This window comes from Vidua macroura, chromosome 11, assembly GCF_024509145.1.
Source record: "Vidua macroura isolate BioBank_ID:100142 chromosome 11, ASM2450914v1, whole genome shotgun sequence".
Classification (NCBI taxonomy): Eukaryota; Metazoa; Chordata; class Aves; order Passeriformes; family Viduidae; genus Vidua; species Vidua macroura.
The window spans coordinates 18,410,601-18,428,913 of NC_071581.1; the positions used below are offsets into that span (position 1 = coordinate 18,410,601).

At 43.6% G+C, this 18,313-nt stretch overlaps 1 protein-coding gene across 2 annotated transcripts in view; it reads left to right on the forward strand.

Moving 5' to 3' along the window:
- The first annotated feature begins 2,687 nt into the window (after positions 1-2,687).
- Positions 2,688-18,313, forward strand: part of CMIP (c-Maf inducing protein) — a 130,653-nt gene continuing 115,027 nt past the window's right edge. For both annotated transcript variants that reach the window (XM_053987198.1, XM_053987199.1), the window contains exon 1: positions 2,688-3,626. In XM_053987198.1, coding sequence (XP_053843173.1) covers positions 3,330-3,626 — 297 coding nt within the window. In that variant the 5' untranslated portion in view covers positions 2,688-3,329. The remainder of the gene's footprint in view (positions 3,627-18,313) is intronic.

Genomic DNA, 18,313 nt, shown 5'->3' on the forward strand with positions numbered 1-18,313 from the left:
AGTGGCTTTTGCAGTGTCTCAGTGGGTTTCAACACTTTGGGAATGGTGGATTTCCAGACTTGGATCCTTTCAGGTAACTCGTGGGTTGATCACTATAGACCAGCCTTTATTTTTCGCTGCCTTCTGTGGAACACAAGTGGAAAACAACTGCTCTAATTTGCCAGGAAATTCACTTAAGGACACCAGACTCTTACATAATGTCCTCCCTTTGTCGAGCAGCTCTCAGAGAGAGACTATGGTAGATTTAAAGCAGTGGTTTGAGCAGGTGGCTCATTTGCACAGACTTTCACTGGAATAGTCCCACTGCTTTTATTTCTGAGTGAAATGTTGGTGCAGGTGAGTGTATGCGAATAGTCCTACTATCGACACAATTATCATTTGTACCAGAACAGTGCCTGGGGTCAAACAAGAACAGGCCTCCTATGTACCAGGCAGCCTGTGAACTCCTGAAAACAGACAGTTCCTGCAGTGAAAACTTGCATTTAAACAAAGCTGTCCTTTCCTACTTTGGTTTGCAAGTAATTTTTATTATGATTTTTATTGCCGTTCCATCCATATTTATAGGTATGAGTAGATCTGGGTTTGTTTCAGGGTAACTGCCTGTGTCATTCACCCCTCACAGTATATGGTGTACAAAGCTCTGTGGGAAATGCCTGTAATGTTTACTGCACAATGACCAGTCACTTTGCTTAAGTTCAGGAGGTAAGTGGTTACCAGGACTATGAGATACTGACAATTTGAACCTCTATAAAAGAGATTTTTGTCTTCCTGTTGGCTGTATTATTTATGTCATTAAATGAGTAGCTTTCTTCTAACCTTTGCCAAGTTGCATAATTCTGCATAGTTTTATCAACTGATACTTGGGAGTACTCTGGAGACTTCCTTGCTTTTATAAATAATTTTGATGCTGACATGCAACAGAAGTATTCCTCAAATTTGCTAGTAATTGATAGGTTAAAAAAACCTTCCTTTCTCAAAGTGTTTAGACAGCAATTCTCCTGTCAAATGCAAGCCTATTTCAACAGAACAGCGCTGTAACAACACACGTGATGGACATGCTCGCTGTGATTGTGGTCCAGCCAGTCATGTATTGTCTTTGACAGCAGCCACTACAAAAGGTTTTATGGCAAAGGCTTCCAAGCCCTTCCAGTAGCAGCTTGCCTCTCCAACAGAAAATCTGTGTGTGACTCGTGATGCGAATAGATCAGATGAAAGAGCTTTCTCTGGGGCAGGCTGGTGACACTGCCCACAACTGCTGGCACCTCTCTTGGCATGGTGACCTATCCGAGAACTATTGCACAGGGAGATGCCACCAGAAACCAAGTCAGGGCACACACTCTGGAAAAATCGTCTCATCACAGGGCAGACCCTTTCTCAACCTCCCTCAGTCAGAGGTGAGCTTACACTTTTAAGTATTTCAAGTATAAAGATTTATACTTTCTCTGAATATGTTGCAAGCACGATCTAAAACAGCCCTGTAAATTCCTTCTAAATTCTAGACCTTGGTAATACTCATTGTGAGGGGTCCTGCAGTTCAATGGCATGTGCATGCATTACATAAAATGTATTTCCTAACCTGGTTGTGCAAATGAGGATTTGGAAACAGGATCTGAGTTCTACCACTGAGAAAAAAAGCAAGTGTCGATGGTATAATTTCTCTGGGCATGGCATCCATATTGCACACAGCATCCCTCATCTGTTAAGCGGTTTAGAGGGCTTAGAAGGGAGTTGTTTTTTTCAATGCCTTCTTTTTTTCTTGATAAAGGATTGTGCTGCTTTGTCGACGATCAGAGGACACTCCACACCCTGCTCAGCAGAGTGTGAGAAGGCGCTGCTCTCTCCCCGGGCTTCCAAGGGCTGGTGCATTGGGGAGCGCAGCCGTTCCCAGTTTCCCCATAAAGCCAGAGGAAAGGGAATATCACTGCTGGAGTGCCAGCAGCCTGGCACGGCCATGGCCATTCTCTGCAGGGGTTGTACAAGAGCTTAACGCTGGAGTGAGGATGCTCAAAACTCAGCCTGCGACTGCGATTTGTCACCTCCAAGGAGAGGTGGTCACAACCCCTGCGCCCTGCCCGGGCTCCTGCGAGCGCTGCGGGAAGGGGACACTGACCGCACTGGGTCTCCCCCTTCCCGCAGCTTCCACCTGGGGGTTCCCCGCATGGTGCAGGGGCCTGGCGGTGCCCGCACACCTCCAGCCCTGCCCAGCCTCATGCCCCGATGAGCCGCGCTAGGCGACGTTTAGGCTGGACGTTAGGAGGGATTTCTTCACAAAAACGGTGATTGGACATCGGAACGGGCTGCCCAGGGAGGCGCTGGAATCACCGTCCCTGGAGGTGTTTAAGGAAAAGACAGGACACGGCACTCGGTGCCGCGGGCTGGCTGACGAGGCGGCGTTCGCTCGCGGGTCGGAGCCGATGATCTCACAGGTCTTCCCCAGCCCGAACGAGCCCGCGGCTCCGCGAGGGGCGCGGCGCTCCCCGCGCACCTCCCGCGGCCGCCGCTGCCCGGAGCGGCTCCGCGGCCATTGACGTCAGGCAGGGCGGCACGTGACGGCGGCGGGGCCAATCGCGGCGCGCGGAGCCGCTCCGGCAGAGGGGCTGTGTCGGCAGCGCCCGCCGCTCCCGCCGCCTCCTCAGCCTCCTCCTCCTCCTGCTGCTGCTGCTGCTTCTGCCGCGGCGGCGGCGGCGCGCGTGGGGACCCGCACACACAGACACGCACACACAGAGGCAGGCACGCTCGCACACACACGCTCACACCCGCTCCCACGGGCGCGCTCCCGCACCCACATACATACATACATACATGCACGCGCGCCGCCGCACGCTCCCGCGCACACGCCCCGGGGGGAAGGAAGGAGCCGCTGCCGGACGCCCCGCAGCCCCCGCCGCCGCCGAAAGGAGCTCCCCGCGCCGCCGCCACCGCCGCCACCACCGCCACCACCGCCGGCTTTTGTCCGCCGCCCCCGCGGGAGCCGACCCTCCGCTCGGCCGGCGCCCGCCCGGCAGCATGGACGCGGCGCTGTGACCCGCCGGGGGCGGATTGGGAAGTTTGAATAAGGATTTTATCGCTTCCCTTTCCCCCTTCTCCCCTCGGTGCGGCTCAGTCCCTACCCCCATCTTCCCCGACAGGTTTTGTTGTTTTGTTTTTATTTTTTTTTTCTACAGCGTGCAAATTTTTTTTTAATCTGCCGCGTGGGGTTGGATTTTTTTTTTTGTTGTTGTTTTTATTTTGAATTTTATTTTCTTTGGTTGTACCCGTCTCTACCCGTCGTAGAGACCGGTCCCCGCGGGCGGCCGAGCGCCACCCCAGACCCGGCCCGCGGGGCTGCCATGGATCGCACCGGCGGCTCCGGCGGGGGCAGCGACCGCAGGCAGCCCGAGGAGAGCAAGCCGCTGCTGGGCGAGATGTCCGCTCCCGAGGGGAATAAAATGGGTGCCGCGCCGTGCCGGAGAGCCCTGCTCCACTGCAACGGCATGAGGTACAAGCTGCTGCAGGAGGGGGACATCCAGGTGTGTGTCATCCGGCACCCCCGGACGTTTCTCAGCAAGATCCTCACCTCCAAGTTCCTGCGGCGGTGGGAGCCGCACCACTTGACTCTGGCGGACAACAGCGTCGCCTCGGCCACGGTAAGAGCCCGCCCGGGTCCAGCGGCCCCGCCGCGGGGGCGGGCGCGGAGCGGCCGCGGGGCATCCGCGGTGCGCGGGGCCGGGGGATGCCCGCGCCCGCTGCCCCCGAGCGGCCGGACCTGGCTGGAACCCCCGGGGCCGCCGGTGGGCGAGGGGGGGATCGGCTCGACTGGGTTCCGGAATGCCGGCGAAAATCCTGAAAGGATTTTTTTTTTTTTTTCCCCTTGTTCGTAATCCTATGGATGTTTATTTTTGCAGTTTCGGTGTTGGTCTTTTTTTTTTTTAGTTATTATTTTCCGAGCAAGGCTACTATTACTGTTATTATTGTTGTTGATTTAAAAAAAAAAAAATTCCTTCCCTCTTAACATGATCCCGACATACAGTCACCATACCGAGCCCTTTGTATCCGAAACCAAAGTCGGCAGATACCTGCTGGCACCTTGGCCAAGTTGGAGGTGAGGGAGGTGGAGGATGCTTTTAATTCGAGAGCGAAGGCTCGGGTTGTGCGCGGACTTTGCTGTGGTTCAGGCCTGCTCTGGGGGCTCTGGTTTGGCGGTCACATAACCTGCCCGGATACAGGCAACGTGATTGGAAAATATGGAGATTCCTTCAGGGTTTTTCTTCCTGCTGGAAAATGATGCAAGAGAAAAAAATGCGAGGTGGTGATATCAGCGTTACAGAAGATGTACTACAGACAGATGCAGTCTTGAAAAATATGATTTATATTTTCATATCCAACTTAAAATTTAATGGCCAATATTATTTGAATATTTGTGGAGTATATAGCGTGATTACACAGATTTTTATCTAATAAGCGATTAACAGAACATGTTTTACACTGATCTTTAATTAGTCGGTACTTGGATCCTGTCTTTTTTTTGAATTATCTGTAAATGTCTCATTTTTCTCAATGGCTTCATTCTGGCCTTCCTATAGGACACTGATACGAGAGAGTGGATTGGCTTTTGTGTAGATTTCTGTTAATGGTGTATTTCAGTGGATTTCATCCAGCCTGTGCTCGGAGGTTGGGTTTTTTCACACCTTGGTACACAGACATAGTGTGTGTAAATAAATGCCTCTCCTGCATCATGCTCTGCTCTGAAGTATTCAGAGCAGGTTTTCAGTGGGAGCTACTTTAACCTTCAGGTAGGCCAGCTGCCTGTTCTCACAGAGCTCTTTTTTGTGCCACAATGACATCTCTGCTTGCTGTTTCCACTGGGCTCTCGAGGATGCTTCAAAGGGAATATTTCCTTTCTTTGATAGAACTACTGCTTAAAGGGAGAAGGAAGATTTGGACAAGCACTGTTGGAGAAAGCTCCTGAAAGACACAAGCACGAGAAGTTTTTGCAGTTCTTCATTTTGTTAAGATACCATCATTGTAGAGGGGGAGTTGAATATTAGTGGAGATGAGGCATTTTCCTGGCAGTATCCATAGCTGATTATTTCCAAGCCGAGGAGGAGGATACGGGTAGAGAGAGGCATGATCACGCTTCAGATGTTGTTCTCTGCAATGTGGCAGTACCAGGCATGAAGTTGTATTTTTACAGGACACGTCAAACTCTGCTCGTTGGCAAAGCTGTCACCAGAGAAACCATCTCTGAAAAGATTTCTGAAGTCCTATGGGACTGTGCTTTAATTACTGTTGAGGTGTTCTCATTCCTAATTATTTTATGTGTATAAATAGCAAGAAGATACTAAAGCATTGTGCGTAGCATTGCAGGCTCCATTTTGTTGAGCAGTGCTCTTCGTGCTTGGTCTTCTTATAAATTTTTCCCAATGCTAACTCACCCTACAAATACTGTTGATCACAGAAATAGCTGTGCTTTATTGTTTCAAGTAGTGTTTTTGGTTTCCAGGGGGTAATTAGGGCACAAGGGTAAGATCTGCATTCACTTGTTGCCTGACTCTGTGGGTAGGTTTAGCAGGTATCTTTCAGACGTTGGTTCTGTGATACCTGCATTTTAGTTGTTTTCATTTGGAGCTGGAAAGGTGAGATTTAAGCAAAATTCGTGGTAGTTTAACCCCCACTCCTTGCAGAAATGGGGTACAGACACAATGCCAAAACCTCCTCTAACTGGAGGTAGATATTTGAATGCAACTAATTTGGTTTTCAAGAGCTACAGAAAAAATATACATTTTGTCTATTGAAAGTGGCCATTGGGAGCACTCAACAGCTTTGATAACAAGGTCATTTTTACACATGGGGCTTTCGACAGGCAGGATGCTTTATGAGCAGCCAGTAATTAACCTTCACATCATCCCTTTGCAAATCCTCTGGCATGACGAGTTTTACTGCATTCTATATAACATGAATAAAATTGAACGGGAAAATAACATCACTCTGTTTTGCATTTGAAAGCAAAAGTTGTAATGACAGCTAAATCCAGATCTGGCAAATTGTGTCCCTAAGTACAGAGGATAAGTTATTTGTTGATTCTAGGCACTTTATATCCTTTTTATTGTCACTTGAGATACAGATTAGAATTAAATTCTTCTCCCCACAAGCTCTTACTTGTCAGTCCCTGGGCTGCAATATAGAAGTTAGTATTAGTTTTTTATGGATTATTCATCTATAGTTTATTCCATGAATAGACATGGTATGTGCCCACATATATAAGTCTGAATAATGAGACTCAACCTACTTTTTTTGAGAGATAACTAGTTTTGTTGTTTATTTAGGCAGCTACAATTTTTGTGCTGACAAGATAGTTTTTTGTAGCAGAAGTGCTATGCAAGAATGCAATGGAGCAACTGTTAGGCCATCTTATTTTAGCAAAATTTAGGTAGAAAAGACAATAATGTTCTCTATGAAGTGCCTTTTTTGACATGATGACAAGTGACTTTCAATTAAAATAAGTCCATGTTAATCAAATAATAATAATAAAATAAATGTATTCTGAATTGGTATATGCACCCAGTTAACAAATGCAGAAAGGTATTAATTTGTGGACAGTCCCATAACTGTAGGTGTTAGGACTTCTGATTTATCTGATTTATGTGTGTTTCCATTGTTTATGTCATGCTCTTATTTCTCAAAGAATTGCTTAAATATAGCACAGTGTCACCATTACGGTTTCACTCGCATCATGTCCAGGGTTTCATTCTGGTTAAGGGTTTTTTGGAGAAAGTGAATACAGATCTGTAGCCTTTTTTCTGTTTTGTTTTGTTACTGTAAATGCTAAAGTCCCAGTAGGAAATTTTGACACTTTGAAACTTTGTTTGTCAGACAGCAGCTTGCCTGGGGATGAATTTGACTTTCTTCCCCATGGGAGGAATAATGTTTATTTTATAAACACCTACCAAACTCAAATGTAGCACCCTTACTAATTTTTTTTTTTCACCAGTGAGATCTGTCCTTGCACAGCTTGAGGGGCAGTGATAGTAAAAACAAATACAATAACCAAGTGAAATGTAGTATTTCTTACTTTTTTTTTTTTTTGGGAGGGACAGGGTGGGGTTAGGAGTAACCCTTTCTTCAAGAGAAATGTAAAATTTGATCTTCGGTACTTTAAGCATAGGTGTCATGACTGTTCTGTGTCTTTCATATCCTTCTGCGTTGTATCTTTCCTGTCTTTTTCTTTTCTCTTTCATTCTTTCTCTTGCACCAATGGGGAGTAGATGTTGAGGACAATGAGTTTGAAAGTCCTGGTTTGCAGAGAAGACTTGTGATATATATGTATGTACAGCAGACAAGGAAAGAATAAATAAGTGATTCATTGTCTCTGGCTAGAGATGACCTCTCTAATTCCCTTCTGGGAAGATAAGGCTTCGTTGAAACCATGAAGTTATTCATTAATATCCCTCAAGGAGGTGGAAACTTTGGTTTCTCATGCCCATTTCACATTTCTCGGTTTTGCCTTGGCAGGTGGGTTGGGTGTAATGTAAATGTTTTGTTCAAAGCTGGTGGCAATCCTGGAAAGACTCGAGTTTCTTTTAAACATGTTGCTGAACAGACGTGATGTGTGAGGACAATAGTTTATTGACAGGCTGGCTAATTGTAAATGCCTTTGAAACAAGAATGCAAGTGGATTAGGGAACTGCATTTGTGTTTTCTTCTAGAGACTAGAACATACCCAGTTAATATTAAATGAGGCAGGGCAGGATGATCTATTTCAAACAGAAGTGGAATAGAAAATTGTCTTCTAATTGTTTTTTAAAATTCAACAATTCTGCTACTGCATGTGTTTCAGCATGCTATTACATGTCTTTCTTTCCTTATTTTGATAAAGATAGAGCAAAAATTCCTATCAAGGTGGACTCATTGTTTACTTTAGCACAGATTCCCATTAGTTAGAAAAACACACTTTTAAAAATTAAATTTCCCTTTAAAAACAATTAGCTCAAGTGGGAACTATTATGCAGAGCTCAAAAGGTTCAAAACAATCCTAGAAGAATTTTTTAAAGCTGTCCTGCAAAAGGAATATTGTAGTATTATCCAGATTGCAAGTAGAATTAATATGAATTTATAATAATAATAATAAACAGTTCAGTAAACCAAGTGCTGTCTTTAAGTCCTGTTGATGAGGCTCTGAAAATTTGGCTTTAAACTAGACTGGTGTGTCTGGCATCATTACATGTATAAGTATGAACACATAAATAATGAAGTAATTTTAGATAATTTTTTGATTTGTTATAATAATGGAAGGATAAATTACTATTTATATTTAATATTTCTCGTGGTTACTGTTGCAGATGATGGCTTTCATTTGATGAGAAGTGGTACCTATAGGTTTTAGGTGTACATATATTTACCTGTTCTGGGTTGCTGCTGTCTCTCAGGTATTTGGCTCAGGTGCAACAGAAAGAGCACTGAGTGTCATAATTTGCATAAAGGCCATGACAATTTAGAATTCTCTGCAAATTGAGAACAAATTGTTCCATGTTATCTGTACTGATGAAACTGAGATCCTCTTTTACAAGTGAAGGCAGGCATGTGCCTGCATGAACAAACCCCAAATTTTTCTGAAGACCTGGTGATTTAATGGAATATTGCTTTGCTGTGACAAACTTATTTTATTGCTATATTAGTTAGTAGTTCAACATAAGAAAACTAAAAACGATATCTCTTTATAGTTGTTTAATGCCTATCAAACGTACCTTTGCATATATAGTTCCTGCAGTGGTTAAAAAGCATATTTATAAGTCAGTAGTGTTAAGGTATGTGTTTATATGTCACAGAGCGTATATAAAATATGAAAACAGAAGCTATATTCATTGACAGAGTGAGAGCTCTCAAGGCTATTAGTGTTAGCACCCAGCCAGTAAATTTTACATGTTCAGGAACATAAATAAAAAGGATACTCAGAAATACTTGTGCCTCATTTTTCGTTTTGGCTGGGGAGTAAAGATGTGGTGTTAGTAACTACGTGGTGGTAATATTCCCCATGGGAGAGACTGTAAATTGCCTCTGGTCCTCAGTGGGACCTGATCCTGCATCAAAGCAGGGCTTGGAAGAGCTCAGCATCCCTCACAGGGCTGGGCCTTGGTGGAGCTCTGAATAATACTTTTTTTTTTTTTTTTTTGGTAGTGGAACATTATAACTGTGATTATAGAAGTGATAGGAAGAGTCTGATGGATCCTCCAAGGTGGGGTGAAGTCCTTCTTGGAAAGGATGTGCTGCCCAGAGGAGCTGTGGCTGCCCAGTCCCTGGGAGTGTCCAAGGCCAGGTTGGACAGGGCTTGGAGCAGCCTGGGCTAGTGGAAGGTGTCCCTGCCCATGGCAGGGCATGGAACAAGGTGATCCTTAAAGGTCCCTTCCAACCCAAACCACTTCACGATTCTGTGAAACTCAACAAGAATGTTTGGTTTTTCAGAGGTGAGAGGCTATGCTGAGAGTCCCATCTGCATCAGTGTGAAAGGTTGGCCTTGCTTTGTTAGCTGTGGGAGAACAGAGGCTGAAGCCTTGGTCTTCCCAAAATCATTCACAGACCTGTGTGCACTGAGGGGCCTTTTTGGAGGAAAAAGCTGGTAGATTTAGTACATAAAAAAGAGTGATTTTTTTTTTTTGAACCATTCAATTTATTGCGTATAATTTGTCGGTACTGTTGAGTACCAGATGAGTTTAACATGATACAATTTCCTTCTATGTTAATAAGTATGGCTAACCTAATAGGGTTTTACTCATCTCCTCATATAGGATTTATGAGAAAAGAGACCTACCTCAAATAGTTCAAGCCTTTTGGAGTCTTTAGAAGTAATTAGATTGTGGGTTGCATGGGTAGATTGTGGCTTGTTTATTGGTGTTTTGAGCAGTGCTAGTTGCATCAGTTTTGTTCTGTGTGTTCCTAGATAACATAGTGCTTGATTCCACAAACAGCCAGGTGTTGGAAGATGATTGATACTTCAGCATGTATAATCCATTCAGAGAGCTTGTGCATGTATATGCACTCAATAAAATAACTTTTTTTTTTGCACCGTCTGCCGATGCAGCGTCATTGGCAGCAGTGCTGGCTGAGTCAGCCCTGGCCTGTGCCGTTCATTTCTGCATCTGTGCCATACCCTGTCAATCCATCTTCTGTAAGCACTTAACAGTTTGCAGGGTCAGGTTGAGAAAAATCTCTGTGAGCTGGCTGGGGAGCGCTCTCTCTGTTTGAACCTTTTGCAGATTTGTTGTCTGTCTTTTCACTGGATCAGGGAGGTGATGTGTTTCAGTGCACAGTCCGCCAGACTGTTGAGGAAGAAGAGAGCGGGAAACATGGTAGGGTGGAATTTGTGCCAAAAAAAATGTATTATTTAATCATTGCGTAAAATTTTCCTGTTTTGCACAATATTTAAGAATGCAGGGACAACACCAGGAAAGGGAAAAGACAATTGAAAAGCATACATTTTAACTGATCACGTCAATGGTGAATGAAGTTTTAGCTCTTGTGGTTGTTGAGGAAAACATGAAGAAGTCAGAACCAGATGCAAAGTTAAAAGGCCTTTACTTCATAGGCTTAAAAATCAGGAGCATTTAACAATACTCTCTAGGTTTTGGAAGAGGGGACTCATGTTCCAGGATTTGTGGACATTTGTTGTTACCAGTGCTGCCATTTCCAGTACTTAAAGTGATTTGTTGGCTTTGTCACTTGGGCTGTCCCATGACTGATGGGACAGGGCCAGTAGAGTGGGAAATACAAGAGGTAACCTGCCAGGCACAGACTGGTGTCCAGGGCATGAGGGTATGGTGAAGGCTATGTTCTTCTACTTTAACCTGAGTTTTTAGTAAGCTTTTAAATAATATTAAGTATTTTTTTGAGAAACTTAATAGAAAGGCGTATGTTGTTTCTGGATTTGAGTGTTTCTGCTAGATGTGTGCCATTACTAACTGAGCTTAAGAAACCTGTCAAGTTGCAATTACTTAAATCTGAACTGGAAGTACACTCGGTCACGTACATTCTTGGTCTCGCTCTGTTGAAACCAGGAGGGTAATTTGAGGAGAGGGATTACCATTCATTGCCTGTAACGTGAATGGCAGGATGTGCTGTTCGGAGAGCCAGGAAGGTTCAGCGAGGGATCACCGTGCAGCTCGCTCTTGGCTGCTGGCTGGGGGGCATGGCTGATTCTCCTCTTAGACTTGTCCAGCTCTCAGAGCCCCATTTTCTCCCTCTGCTTGGCAGATCTCAAGGTGCTGAGTGACCTGCAGTGGCTGGAATGGCTCTTCCATGAGTGAGAGGGTTGCTGGAAAATTTCCTGTTAGGCAGAACTGGTGTAGAAGCTGTTGCTCTGTCATCCATTTTATGCCAACGCTGTTCTGGTGGAAAGTGAGTTTTTGACATTCATCTATGGGGAAAACATCACTCAGAATGCTCCAACCATCACTGCTGCTCTGTGGAACATGTGCCAGCTCTGTCCTGTCTCCCTTCCTCAGACAATAGAGTTTTAATAAGAAAAAAATGCTGCTTGCTGCAAGTAGCTCTCTTTTCCCCCATTTGGACTCAAAATTTGCTGAAATGCTGCTGTGGTATGTGGTTGTGGCTGGAGTTTGCAGGAGGGTGGATCCTCCACAGGGGCAGCTGCTCCCAATTCCTTGAAGGCGTAGGAAGATGGTGCTGCTGCTTCTGCTGTAACCTTGCTTGATATTTGCACCTGTGGCCACTTTTACTTCCCAGGCCGTGGCAAAGTGAGAGGTTTAAAATGGAGTAAAGCTCTTCTGGGCCCTTGGAGCACCTCCCCCATGTCTGCTCAGAATATCAGCTTGTTTCATGGGTAAGAGTTCTTGCACTGTTCAAAGTATGCTGCAGCTTCCCTCAAGTTCTTATTCCTGTAACTGAGGGATTGCATGATTTTCTCATTGGATGAAAAATTTAAAAGGAATAATTGCTTTCATTGATTAAAAGAGTAATTACCAGGACTTCAGAAAAGATGACTAAAAAATGGTTATCTAATGCTTCTTAAACTCCAGATCACTAATTTCTTGATATTAAGAATGGGACTGTTGAATGCTTGGCACTGTCACTAAGGAACTTTTCTTTCTTGGATTTCTAGTGCTTAAAGAAAGGCTAAATAAAATGAAATATTTTTCTGCTTTTGAAAAATTTAAAACTCAAACCTTATTAGCACACAGAAATGGATTTAGGTTTTGTAAGATTTTGTTTTCAAAGATGTCACATGTGGTACAGTAAGTGTTGCCTGAAGAAAGCTGAGATTAAGCTAAATCAGACGATTTTGTTGAGAATAGATAATTGTATTCCCAAATACAATTATTTTACATTTATATTTTGCATAATGTTTTCCTTAGACCTAAAGAGAAACTGTATTAGCAGATGAGAATCAGAAATAGTATTTTTTTTCTTAGAAATAAGTTCTACATACTTTGAAGTGTGTGAACGTCCATGCATATTTTATGTATGAGATTTCTGATGATGCAAACCCAAAGGTAAGGCAAGAATTTTGAAAACAAAAAAGTGGCCTCGTTTTTTATTTATGTATGGACAATTAACATCAACTGAGCAATGTTAGGTAATTGCATTTGCAGTGAGACAGTTCCAACAATTTTTAAAATAACACCTCTTTTCCCCCTCAATCTCCTAAAGATACCCCATGGTGCATTCCCCGCAGTACATTTCAAACAGTACTGAGCAGGTATTTCTCAATGACGAAGCTGTGATACTGCTTTTTTTGTTACTTCCCAGTGTTTTGGCTGTTTGTTTTGGCTGTTTGAGATTGGCAGGTGCCTCTTACCATGGCTGGTTCCTGCTGTCATGGGATTCTGCTGTACCATGAGAGTTTCTTGTTTGCTGCTAGTGAGTATTGTGAGCAGGCTGTTTTTGCTGTCTAGAATAAAACTGAATGACTTTGTTATCCATTTCCAGGGATGGGCATTATTAACAGTAAAGTAGAGACTGCTTTGAAAAAAAAAAGGTTTAGAAACTTGCCAAGTGGACTCCAGCTTTTTAATCAAAATACTAAGGGTGTGTAGGTTTTTTCCATAAATATGACTGTCCGTTTGACCTTTGAGCAAAAAAGAAGAGGGATTATTTTTGGCCTTTAAAACAGTGAAAAAATGATTTTTGGATGACAGTATATCTTCATTCTAGTAATCCTTGGGTTTCAAATTCACTGTGCTTCAACCATCTCCAAGTGCTTTATGGTCAGTATTTTCATATGTGGGGAAAACAATGAGATAAATGTAGATCTGACATTTTTGCCACTGTTGGTTCATGCTTAGTTTGCAATTCCTTCTTAGCTGGTGTGTGCATCTGTGGTTCACTGTGGAGGGCCTAAGGTTGGACACCAAGGACCAGTAGTGCCTTGCCCTAATGCTCCTGATAAATCACTGGTGGGAGCTGGAGCAGAAATGATTTTCCTTTGCTTTGTCTGCTAGGCTGCATCTTCCCTCCTGATTTTGATGGCTATTAATTTTCTTAATGGTTGTAAATGTCATTAAAAATCAGTGGAAGCGTGGGAGAGTGACTGACAGCAGAACGTGGCCCAGAGTGTCGTGCTCTTCTTGCTACCCTTCAATCTTCCTGCAAAGAAAATATCTGCCGGGGAGCCAGGTGCCAATCAGTTCAAGTCTTTGCTTTCTGCAGCATGTGTGCTTTGTGTATTCTCCTAACAGTCACTTCTGACAACCTACCACTTTGCTCTTGCTTCAGAGGCTGTTAAGACTGAATTCAGAAATAAAGAGTAAGTCAGGGAAACCTTGACTGCACTGAAATTTTCAGGATGAGAATGAGCTTGCAAAATTGTTAAAGAAGCAGGGTATTGCGATTCCTTTTTGTGAAAAGATTGGCAGTTCTCTCTTCCTTCTCAAACCTTGGATTTACTATACAGACTTCTTGATGTTGAGCTCATAAATTTAGTAATCCCTTGAGAAGAATATGCTTGCAGAGGCATCTTAGAACACCATGTTTCTCTTTGGTATAATGTAAGCTGTAAGAAGGTAGGAAACTGAAAGTTGAACTTCACGTGGACTCTTAAATAGAGGATCTGTGGAAGATAATGCAGTTCTTCAGACGTTTTTTCCTGGTGGCCACGCAGTTGTTGTGGCTGGGGGTGTGGGTGTTGTTGCTGGCAGCTGGAAGGGGTGGCTGCACAAGGAGGGGTTTCTCTGCCGTGGCTGGTGACGCCAGGCAGGGCGCTGGATGTCAGCGAGGAGAGCCGCGAGCGTGTGCCTGCCTCTGGTGATTGCTCTGGTGTTCTGTCATCTGAACAGTTTGCTCAGTGGCCTGGCTCTGAGAAAGAAGGTGGGAGGAGGGGAACGAAACTGTGAAAGGCCCAGTGGTTCTTGAAGAACAGCATTTACTTTCACAGCAGAGATTTCCATCTCCTTCAATGGACTGTGTTGAATGAGATCTATCTGCATCCTTGTCTTGCTGCTCAGCAGTGAAATGCCTGCAGTTTGAGTACCTGTTGATTCCTTGTGGAAGATTAATCATGTTCAGTGAAGCAGTCGTGTTCCTTATCCACAGGAACGTAGAACAGAGAGGTTTATTTGGGTGTCTGGAGGAAGAGAAAACAACGTCATGTCACAGATGTTGTTCAGTCATTGTTTAAACCAGAAGAAAATCTATGCAATTGCTGTAAACTTCTGCCTTTAGTAAATAGGTTATAGTGGCACAATTATTGAATTTAAAAAGGAGCTTCAGCTTATTCTTTCAGTGCAGGAACACTGGTAATTCTTCAGATATTCCATAAGAAAGGAATAGCCAGTCCAGCTGTGTAGTAAGGGCTTGAAGTAGTATTCCCTATCATGTTTGGTATGAAATGCAGCCCCTATATGGAAGGGAAGAGAGCTGATGAAAGATATTATGCAGCATTACTTTAGTTTTTCTTTCTATTCTTTGTGTTTCTTTCAGATCCTCCAACTTTTTTCTTTTTTTGTTTGTTTTGGTGTTTGTTTTTTTTTTTTTCTTTGTCAATGCTGTTATAGTGACTTTTGAGGAAAGATTTTTAATTTTTAATTAAAATTAGCCTGACATCCAGAGCCATGGAACAGGCTCATCCTCTCCCAGAGGAGCAAATGTTTTGAATGGAGTCTTGGCACTGAAAATCCCATCTGCTTTGCAGTCAAATAATGTGGACATTGCAGCAAGCATAAAACTTGTGTTGGCACAGAATTTTGTTACTGAAGGTGGAAGTAGAGACACCGTCAACATTTCTTGTCCGACTGAAAACACATTTCCTAAGTTTGGGTAATTAATCTTCTGTGATTGCTGTGAATGAAACAGGAAATAAGGCTGGAAAAGCTTGAAATTAAATGAAATGTGCAGGACCGGACATGCACTTTGGTATTAAATATTGACATACCCCTTCCAGGTAACCACTTTGCCTTCACAGCCCAGCATTTGCCCTGAAGACTGCAATGTCTTCTTTCTGTGGTGTTTATAGTGAAAAATTTGTTGACACTGGGAGATGTTTCTAGCGGCTTCTTGACTAACACTAGCGTACACTTCTTTTGGTGCTATGTCACTGCTTCCCTTGATACTAATCTCCTGATTTATTGTAAGTGATTTCAAATGTCCCTGGTGACTTGGGTTGACTAATGTACTTTAAATATGGTGAAATCATATAATCTGTTGTGGGAGTTGACTGTGGATCAGGCTGCTCCCTCGTGCAGGTAGACAGCACGGGAAAGTGCCGAGCCCTTGGTGGTGCTTACCCAGGTACAGGAGCAGGTCCTCTGCTGCCCTGTGCCTGTGGATTGGAGTGTAGGTTGGTCAGTTTTAAACCTGGGATGAGTCGGGATTGAGGCAGCACTAATTATCTGCTGTATTGTGTGCTCATGGTACTGCAGCACAGCCTGAGTGGGCTTGAAGGAGAAAGGAGGTGATGGGAGGAGAGAATTAAAGCAGCTTCAGGGTAGGGGTCGGATGGGTCTGTGTGCTCCAGCTGAAAGGGAAGTCTCCGAGTCGCTGGCTGCAGTGTGCTTGTGACTGGGACGTTTTGACTCATCTCGAAGGGATGTTGTCTACAGAGACAACACGGGGCAGTGATAGCCCACAACGCGTGAGGCCTGTGCCATTGTACCTTCTCTTTTGAACACAGTTAAAAAATGGAGGGAATGTTTATGTTTCGTGGCTTATGTGTTTCCTAATGCCCCTTCATTTATCATACCCGCTTTAATTGAGATAAAGATGTAGTGCTGTGTAACATTATCTAGGTTTAACGTCAACGGTTTGGGAGGTTGTGTCTCTACTTGTCAGATTTTCTTAGCAGAAATAAGAGAACAAACTTACCCTGTGCATCTTCTTGCCTGTACAGTCTGTACCTGGAGATCTTCTGAGTGCTTCTGTCTTGAGACCTTTGTGTCTGATCTAAGGCTCTTGCTGTGCTCAGATTTCATGTTACCCGTTTTTGTATTTTGGAATTGTAAGAAAAACTTGTACAAACAATGCTCTGCTGTTTCCAAACACTGTGAAGTTTTCCCCCTTTGCTTCCTGTTTTTGTAGTGTGTTTGTGAGAAGACCTTGTCTGCTTTGCACTGGAGTTAGGCTTAATGTAGATGCATTCTGCATCAGCTACTGTGTGTTCCAGCATGCAGGGACCCGAGCTGCTCTTCAGCAAGCGTCATTACACTTTATTTATGGTAAGACTAGATTAAAAAAGACTGGTGCATGTAAAAGTGAAAGCAGAGGCAGTGTTAAATTGTGCAGTCATGAGCTTGTTATTTCCCTTCCCCCCAGTATGCAAGCCAGTTAGTAACCTAGTGATCTATACATGAGGCTTTAATTGGATATATGCCCAGAGTGCAGATTAATATGGAAAAGCTATAAAGGCATGGGTTCACAAACTTTATTTGACCACATGAGGACTGTCTGTGTGATCCCATGTGGAATGTGTGAGGGATTCTCAAAACAAAGAAGTACCTCAATGTATTTGGGCAGATCTGTGTGTAAACCACGGGATACAGAGGTGATGTCTCTGCCTTAAAGTCAATAGACTGTTCATTAAATGAGACTTCTTCAGCCTTAGGTGGGGCTTAGGTGCATCTGTGGCCTCTGTGTTACTTGACTTCTTAAATTTTAGTTTTGATAATTGCTGGCGGTTTCTCTTTACAATTGGATGTAATCTTGGCTGCCTCTGGAGATAAGGGGGGGTGTGAATCTCTCTGTAGTGAAATAAAAACAAGCAGATGTCTGACTGCAGCTGGTTAGAGATAAATCATTTCATATAAACTTGCCTGGAGAACATGATTTTACTCTTCTATAAGCCTACACTCCAGAGGGAAGGGAGAACCCCCATTAGTCAATGACACCCTCCTGGCCTAAAATTCCAGTGTTTCTAGTTTGCAAATCACATGAAACACAGATTACTAGCTGTATTCAGCAAAGACTTTCTCAATTTTGCAAACACTTGTAACACAGATTTTGTGTCTCTTCTGGGGATTTTTTATTTTTAATTAAAATTGCAGTATTCCTAAATGTGTAAAACCAGACACAGTCATGTCCCTATATTCTCCAAGCTAGTTTAATATTGATAAAAATCTCCTTTTAAATTGGCTTGGTATTGCCATAAAGGGTTTGGTGACTTGGGAGAGCCCTGCTGCAGATGAAGCTGATCTTCCTGACCCATCATATCATGGGGAGCAGTAAGGCATTCCACCTGTATCAGAACTCTGTTTTTCCTCTTTACTCTCCTCTGCATGGTTGTTTGGCACATTATTCAGTTGCTCACTGAAGGTGGTGGGATGGAAATGTTACCTTAGCATGAGCCCTAATCAACATCAAGAGTGGGGAGCTGATGGTAAATATACTCCCATAGTTTCAGAAAATAAGGTAACCTTAATTAAAGTTCTGTGCCAGTAGTTTCAGTGTTTGAGTCCAGCAATTTGCCTGACGAAGGCAGGGAATAGTCCTGAGCTCTCTGCCTGCAGCAAGAATATGGGAATTGAAGTGACTCATTCCCAGGGACGCAGCAATGGGAATGAGGCACTGCTGTGGCTGCAGATAATTCCCTGGAAGTCTCCGTTGTGCAGAATGCATTAATTGAAGAGATTCATGAGCTGCTTAATGTCACATCACTTCATTTCCTCATCAGGGAACTGAAAGTCTCATCTGTGTCGGAAAAAACCAGGATCTCTCTGGTTGCAAGTAAATCTTGACCTTTGTAGAAAGAGGTTGTGTGTGTTGTCCATCATATTTGCCCTGTATTAATCCCATTGCTGTGTAGCTCAAATTTTCACTTGCCCCATTACCTATCAGCTGTGGGGGCAAAGTCAGCTGTGTAAAGATGTGCATATGAGTGCACAGAAATGTGAGCAGT